Source organism: Leptonychotes weddellii, chromosome 14, assembly GCF_054177405.1.
Source record: "Leptonychotes weddellii isolate Sample4059 chromosome 14, ASM5417740v2, whole genome shotgun sequence".
Taxonomy (NCBI): domain Eukaryota; kingdom Metazoa; phylum Chordata; class Mammalia; order Carnivora; family Phocidae; genus Leptonychotes; species Leptonychotes weddellii.
The window spans coordinates 77229755-77236825 of record NC_138382.1 but is presented as its reverse complement, the minus strand read 5'-3'; the positions used below and the strand labels follow the sequence as shown (position 1 = coordinate 77236825).

Genomic DNA, 7071 nt, shown 5'->3' with positions numbered 1-7071 from the left:
AAAAAAAAAAAAAAAAAAGAACGTGTGCCGGGAAGAAGTGGGTTTTCATGGCTCCTGGCCCCCCAGGCTGCAGGGGAAACCACAGTGCTCGCTCTGCAGAGGGACAGCTGCGGCTTTCATCAGGAACCAGCGAGGGGCTTCTTGGCCACTGGGCAGAAGCAAACCTAAGCAAACAGTGTGGGTAAAGTGAGGCAGAGAGAAGAAAGGCAGGGGGAGAATTTGCCTTGAAGGAGAGAGAGCATTTGGCTCAGGCACTCACATTTTTTAAAAATTTACACATTTTCCAGAAGCAAGTGGCATCGAAGAGACTAGGAGTATTAGGTGTCCTTTGGGGGACAACTGCAGGAACCCCAGCTCAAACCAGCTTAAGCAAAAGAAGAGGTTTATGTATTCATGTCAGAGAAACATTGAGAGGTGTGTCAGCTTCAGGTATAGCTTGATCCAGGGCCCCAAACAGTATCTCTCCTCTCTCTCGGGGAGGGCTTCATTCTCAGGTAGGCTCTCTCTGGGTGCAGGCCCCAGGCAGCCCCAGGTACCATACCATCAGCTTAGCAGCCCCAGCAAAAAGGAAGCTCCTTTCTGGAAAGCCATGGTGCAGCCTCTCATTGGCCCGGCTTGGATCAACTTGCATACTGATCCAGTCCCTGTGGGCAGGAGGAGCCAGCACTCAGATTGGCCATACCTGGGCCTTCCTCACACGCAGCCCTGCAGCCCTGGGGTGAGTTAACTTCAAACATGGCACAGGGATGAGAGAGGACCAGGGTGGCTCCCAAGGGAAATCAGGACCATTGGCAGGCATCGATAAGCCCAGGGAAGCAGCAAGTGTCCTCGTGCGGCATGTGGAGCAGTCCCCTGTGCCCCCTTCTCAGTCAGCGTAGCATGTCCTTCATGTCAGTAAAACAGGAGGCTTTGACTCACATCAGTGACTCAGAACCATCTTGAAGGATTGGTACCCCTCGGAGTGCCTGGGTGGTTCAGTCAATTAAGCATCTGCCTTTGGCTTGGGTCGTGATCCCAGGGTTCTGGGATCAAGCCCCATATCAGTCCCCCTGTTCAATGGGGAGTCTGCTTCTCCCCCCCCATTTGTGCTCCCTCTCACTCGTGTTCTTCCTCTCTCAAATGAATAAAATCTTTAAAAAAGAAATTGGCACCCCTTCAGGGCACCAGGGTGGCTCAGTCGGTTAGGGGACCGACTCTTGATTTCAGCTCAGGTCATGATCTCTGGGTCATGAGATCCAGCCCCGCTCAGCAGGGAGTCTGCTGGAGATTCTTTCCCTCTGCCCCTCCCCTGCTCTCTCTCTCTCTCTTTCTCTCTCAAGTAAATAAATAAAAAAAAAGAATTGGCAGCCCTTCTTAATATCCAAGATGTCTAAAGAACTCCCACAACTCAATACCAAAGAAACAAATAATCCGATTAAAAATGAGCAGAGGACCTGAACAGACATTTTTGCGAAGAAGACAGCCAGATGGTGGACAGACATATGAACAGATGCTCAACATCACTCATCATCAGAGAAATACAAATCAAAACCACAAGGAGATACCACTCACACCTGTCATTATGGCTAAAATAAAAAACACAAGAAACAATAGGTGTTGGCAAGGATGTGGAGAAAGGGGTCCCCTCGTGCACTGTTGGTGGGAATGTAAACTGGTGCAGCCACTCTGGAAAACAGAATGGAAATTCCTTAAAAAGTTAAAAATAGAACTACCAGAGGACCTAGTCGTTCTACTTCTGGGTATTTACCTGAAGACAGCCCAAGTGTCCATCAGTAGATGCCTGGATAAAGAAGACATGGTGTATAGATACACTATGGAATATTACTCAGCCAGAAAAAAGAAGGAAACCCTGCCATTCATGACAACCGGATGGACCTAGAAGGAAGGAGGCTAAGTGAAACAGGTCAGAGAAAGACAAATACCATATTATCTCACTCACGTGTGGAATCTAAACAAAAGAAAACAAAACAAATGAACGAAACAGACTCATAACTACAGAGAACAAACCAGTGGTTGCCAGAGGGTTCCAGGGAAGTGGGGGATGGGCGAAATGGGCAAAGGGGATTGAGAGGCGCAAGCCTCCAGTTATAAAATAAATAAGTCCCAGGGATGAGACGTACAGCCTAGGGAATACAGTCGATAGTATTGTAATAACTTCTGGTGGTGACTACATGTACCGTAGGAACAGTTCATAATGTGTATATAATTGTTGAATTACTATGTTGTGCACCTGAAACTCATATAACATTGTGTGTCAACTATGCTTCAGTTAAAAATTTTAAAAAGTCATTTATTTTTAAAAAAAATGGCACCCTTTTGAGAATTTGAGACCCATGGACCCATCCCCTCCCAGAAAATACACATGGTCAACCATTTGCCTCTAATTCCTAGGGGACACAGGCCCTGCAAGGGTGCCTGGCACGGAGTCGCTGGCCTGGGTGCTCCCCCAGGCAGCAGATCCCAGGCTCAGGGGAATACCGGGCTCCCTCCGGTGCCTGCTGAATCAGCATTTCTGGGCCAGGGTGAAGGCCTTCTTTGTTCTCTAACTTGGAGGAGACAGAGTGGCCATCTTGAAGAGACTCCACCCCAAGAGCAAAGGCAAGAAATCTCATTTGTGTGCATTTTTCTTGCACTTAGAGCTGCTGCTTGCCTGGGTTTACTTACTTGGAAGTGAAACGAACAAGGCTTCAGGCGCACGGGGAGTGCTTGTTGTCACTGATGTTGTCCCCAGTGGGAGGTGAACACATCGGTCATCGAACCCAGATGTCCGTGATGATGAGCCCATTGAGTCCTGTGTTTCAGTTCCACACGGCAGGCTGGGAAACTCGGGGGCTTACTGCAATGCTTGGCGTACAGCAGGCATCCAATAAATGCACGTAGGGATTAATTAAAGGATGAATGAGTGAGCAGGAAGTGAGCAATGGACTATTCCAGAAGTTAATTCTTTAAAAACAAACTGGGATGGTTTCACACTAGAAGACGGGGCCTGGATTAGAGCTGTGAGCAGGCGCCGTGAACACGTGGCCCTTCACCCCCACCCACCTGTCCCACCCAGAGTGCGTGCCCTTCTCCTCTGTCCCATCTGCCAACCCTGGCACCACTGACATTGGGGCCGGGTAACTCTTTGTGGCGGGGGCTGTCCCACACCTAGGATGTTGAGCACTCTCCCTGTCTCCACCACTACCTGCTAGTAGCTCCCCTCCCCCATTGTGACGACCACAAATGTCCCATAGATTGCCAAATGTCTTCTTGGGGCAAAATCACCCTAGATAAGAACCCCGTCCTCACGTTTTATATAAAAAAAGGGTCCCGTTGCCAAAAAGCAGGGACTCAGCCACTTGCACTAAGGATTTAGGAGAGACCGGGCTTATCAGAAGTGGGCTCTGTGTCTTTTCTGCTGGGCTCTGGTCTGGGCTGTTTACTTTCGAAGGCCCTGCTCCCTTGGGTCCGGGGCTCCTCTGTGAAGGAGAAAATGGGGGAGCTGAGGACCCCAGCTCTGCGGGAGGGCGTGGCAGCCAGGGGGCCTGAACTTTCAGGAAGGCTGTCCCATGACGAGAGGGATGACGTTATAGCCCTACCTGCCGCGTTTGAGCGCCGAGGGTGCGCAAACCCCACACTAAGCATGGGACACGCTTCCTGCCGTCGGATCTTCAACACCAGGCAACTGTCATTAGCCCATTTTGCAGCTGAGCAAACTGAGTCTGAGAGAGGCTGTGTGAGTGGCCCGAGGTCACACGGCAGGTCAGTGGTGGAGGTGGATTCTAACCCAAGCTTCCGTGGCAGGGAGGCCTCTGTCTGCATCTCTCCCTGGTGACCTTGGAGAGCTTGGTACCTGGAGCCCCTGAAAGATCGCTCCTGAGGCTCCACCCCCGTGCGGGGAAGATGCTGGCCCTGGTCTCAGGTGCCCAGAGTCCAGCCCGGGGTCCCCTCCAGCTGACCGTGGTGCTGTTCTCTCCCCGTAGGGTGTTTTTCCTGAATGTGCCATTCGATTCTGTCATTGAGCGGCTGACCCTGAGGAGAATCGATCCTGTCACGGGAGAAAGGTTGGTGCCAGGCTCCCGGTGGCTGGCCGTCTGAGGGCTCCGGGGGTCGGGCCCTGCTGGGGAGCCTCCCCTGTCCGTCCGGCTGACTGATGATGCCACAGCAGGATGGGTCTGGGCATGACACCGACAGAAGACTCTAGAAAGGGGGTTCCTCCAGTCGGTTCCCCTGGGCAGTGTCTGTGGACCCTCCGCCTGGGAGAGTAGCCAGGGAATGGACGTCCGAGGCGAAAGGTGTGCCCACTCTGTCCCGAGTAGCAGTTCTGACCTGCGCATGTGACGTGGCTGGATTGGGCGGGCGACCCCGAGACGCTGTCACGGTGATGCGCACGGCCGAGGAGGCTCCTATAGAAACATGCCTATGGGAACCAGTCCACCAGGGCGCCCACCCTGAGTCCCAGGAGGTGAATTCTGAGTTTTATCCTGCGGTCGACCAAGTATAATCACTGTGTTGGTGCTGAAACGCAGTTGAAAGTCCCCACAATCACAAAGAGGTAGAAGCTTCCATCCTCGCTGGCACCCAGGGCCACGTTTCTGGGTAGGGGCACTCAGGAGTGGAGTGGGGAGGGGCAGGAAAGAAACACCAGGATTTTTCTAAACTACAGGTTGATTTCTCGTCCTTACGCCGAGGGAGGGTCTCACTGACCCATGTCAAGTCCAATGGCCTTCACACTGCCCTGCCCCTGGGGTCCCTCCCTGTAGTGACCGTCTGTGGCCCTTCCTGTCCTCTCCGCTCACATTTGCTGTTACGATGTCCCACTCCCCCATTCGGCTGCAAGCTCTAGGAGCACAGAGCCAACACTGTCTTGCCTCACATTGCCAGGAGCAGACATATTGCCAGACAAATAGCAGATGCTTGATAAATACTGTTCAGAGGGAAGAAGAAAAGGGAGAAAGGAAGGGGAGGAAAGAAAGAAAGGAATTGGGGACTTAATATATTCTATTCTGTCCACCTGTCACTGACCTGCATCCTCCCCGGGGGAGGGACATGCTTTGCGTCTCTGGGGCACCAGGGCCCAGCTGAGGGTGTGCACACTGCTGGTGTGCAGTAAATGTTTGCCGGTAGTGGGCACGGTGACCAACTGGGTCAACAGTGGGACAGAAGGCCCCTTCTTCTCCTGCCCTCCGGGCCAGACCATAGGTCACCTGCTTCCCCCGCTCTCTTGTAGGTACCACCTCATGTACAAGCCCCCTCCAACCATGGAAATCAAGGGCCGCCTCCTGCAGAACCCAAAGGATACTGAAGAGCAAGTCAAGCTCAAAATGGATCTGTTCTACAGGAATTCCTTGGAGCTGGAGGAGTTCTATAAGCACGCCATCATCCTCAACGCGGACCAGGACCCATACACAGTGTTTGAATACATAGAGAGTGGGATCATTAATCCTCTGCCCAAGAAAGTTCCCTGATGGGCTCTGAGCAAGGAGCATCCTGCAGGGAAACAAAGTTAATGCCCTCCCCAACCTCCTGGAACCTCAGCCGAGCCAATAAAGAGTGCTGGGTGCAGTCTTATGTGTCCTCAAGGTGAGGTGGCGAGAAGGTGGCCTTGTTTTGGGGTCTGGGGACACGGGACGGACAAAGCCCAGGGAGGCAGTGGAGGGCAGCAGGGCTCCGGGACCCACGCGCCGGGTGCCCTTGGACGAGGCACGGACCCTCAGAGCCTCACCTACAACCAGAGCAGGGGTCATGCCAGTTCCTGCTCGTGGGGCGCAAGGGAAGCTCTCAGCCCAGTGCTGGGCACACAGCAAGTGCTCAAGAAATGTAGTTTTTAAACGCCCCCCTCTCTAGAGCAGCCCTGTCCCGCAGTGCTGGGCACGCACTCTCTGCACCGCTCAGCATGGCGGCCACGAGCCATAGACAGTTACCAGCTAATTGCACTTAATTTTTACTAATTTAAATATAAATATATTATAAATATAAATTTATATTACAAATAGAAATAGTTACAGGTGGCTTCCTGGCTGCCACATGGGACCGTGCGGTTCTAGACACACTTAACTGTTGCTTAAGAGGCGCTGGAATCCGGGCACCTGGGTGGCTCAGTCGGTTAAGCGTCTGACTCTTGATTTCAGCTCAGATCATGATCTCAGGGTTGTGCAGTTGAGCCCCATGTTGGGCTCCGTGCTGGGCGTGGAGACTGCTTAAGATTTTCTCTCTCTAAAAAAAAAATAATAAAGTGCCAGAACCCCTTAGAAGGCCTGCTCTCAGGTCCCAGGGAAGCAGCCCCTCTGGGCCTGCAGAGCCTGCAGTCCACAGGTGTGGACACCAGGGGGACAGGACGGCCGCATCCTCTGCTGATGGAGCTCTTGATCCTCTTCCATGAGCTCCCTCCTCCTCCCACCTCCCAGGTGATCTCCCCATCAATAGAAGAGGACACTGCAGCCACAGAGGGTGAGTGACTTGCTTCAGGTCCCCTGGAGCCACCTACACCTGAACCTGGTGCTCTGGGACTCTCTGCCTGTGGGACCTCGGGAGGGCCAGGTCAGCCTGGGCCCCAGACTGCGGTTCCAGCCTCTTGGCTCTGAGGATGCTCAGGTACTCTGGGCCTCATTCCCCTTCTAGCCTGGGGTAGCCCAAACCCCTCCAGCCACGATCTGACCCTGATCCCGGCCAGGCCTCACAGGCCTGGGTCCTCTCTCCAGGGGTGACTTCTGCTGGGCGACTCAGCCATTAACCCTCTCTCCCTGCCCTCTTCAGACACTGGGTCCCACCTCCTGAAACTCCATCAGAGGCCTTCCCCTCCCAGACCCCACTTCTTCCCAACCCCCACAGGGAAGGGGGTGTCTACCCTGAATGTACCCTGACAGTGGGCTCCTGCCCATTGTCCCAGTTACAGACCACATGACCTCAGGTTGCAAACGCTCCATGCGTGATGAGACTCTGCTAGCTTACACTCAGCACCCCCAGATTGGAGGAGACAGTAAAGCAGAAAGGTGGCCAGCCCTGGCCTGGCTAGGATTGCTTCCGTTACCCCACTCTAGTCCTCTGCATGTCATTTTGGATCCCACTTTACCAGGACTCTCCCACGAAACA

At 53.3% G+C, this 7071-nt stretch overlaps 1 protein-coding gene across 5 annotated transcripts in view; it reads left to right on the top strand.

Moving 5' to 3' along the window:
* AK8 (adenylate kinase 8) overlaps positions 1–5561 on the top strand; it is a 112418-nt gene extending 106857 nt beyond the window's left edge. For all 5 annotated transcript variants that reach the window (XM_081803865.1, XM_081803863.1, XM_081803864.1 and 2 more), the window contains 2 exons: positions 3963–4043; positions 5210–5561. In XM_081803865.1, coding sequence (XP_081659991.1) covers positions 3963–4043; positions 5210–5447 — 319 coding nt within the window. In that variant the 3' untranslated portion in view covers positions 5448–5561. The remainder of the gene's footprint in view (positions 1–3962; positions 4044–5209) is intronic.
* The last annotated feature ends 1510 nt before the right edge of the window (positions 5562–7071 follow it).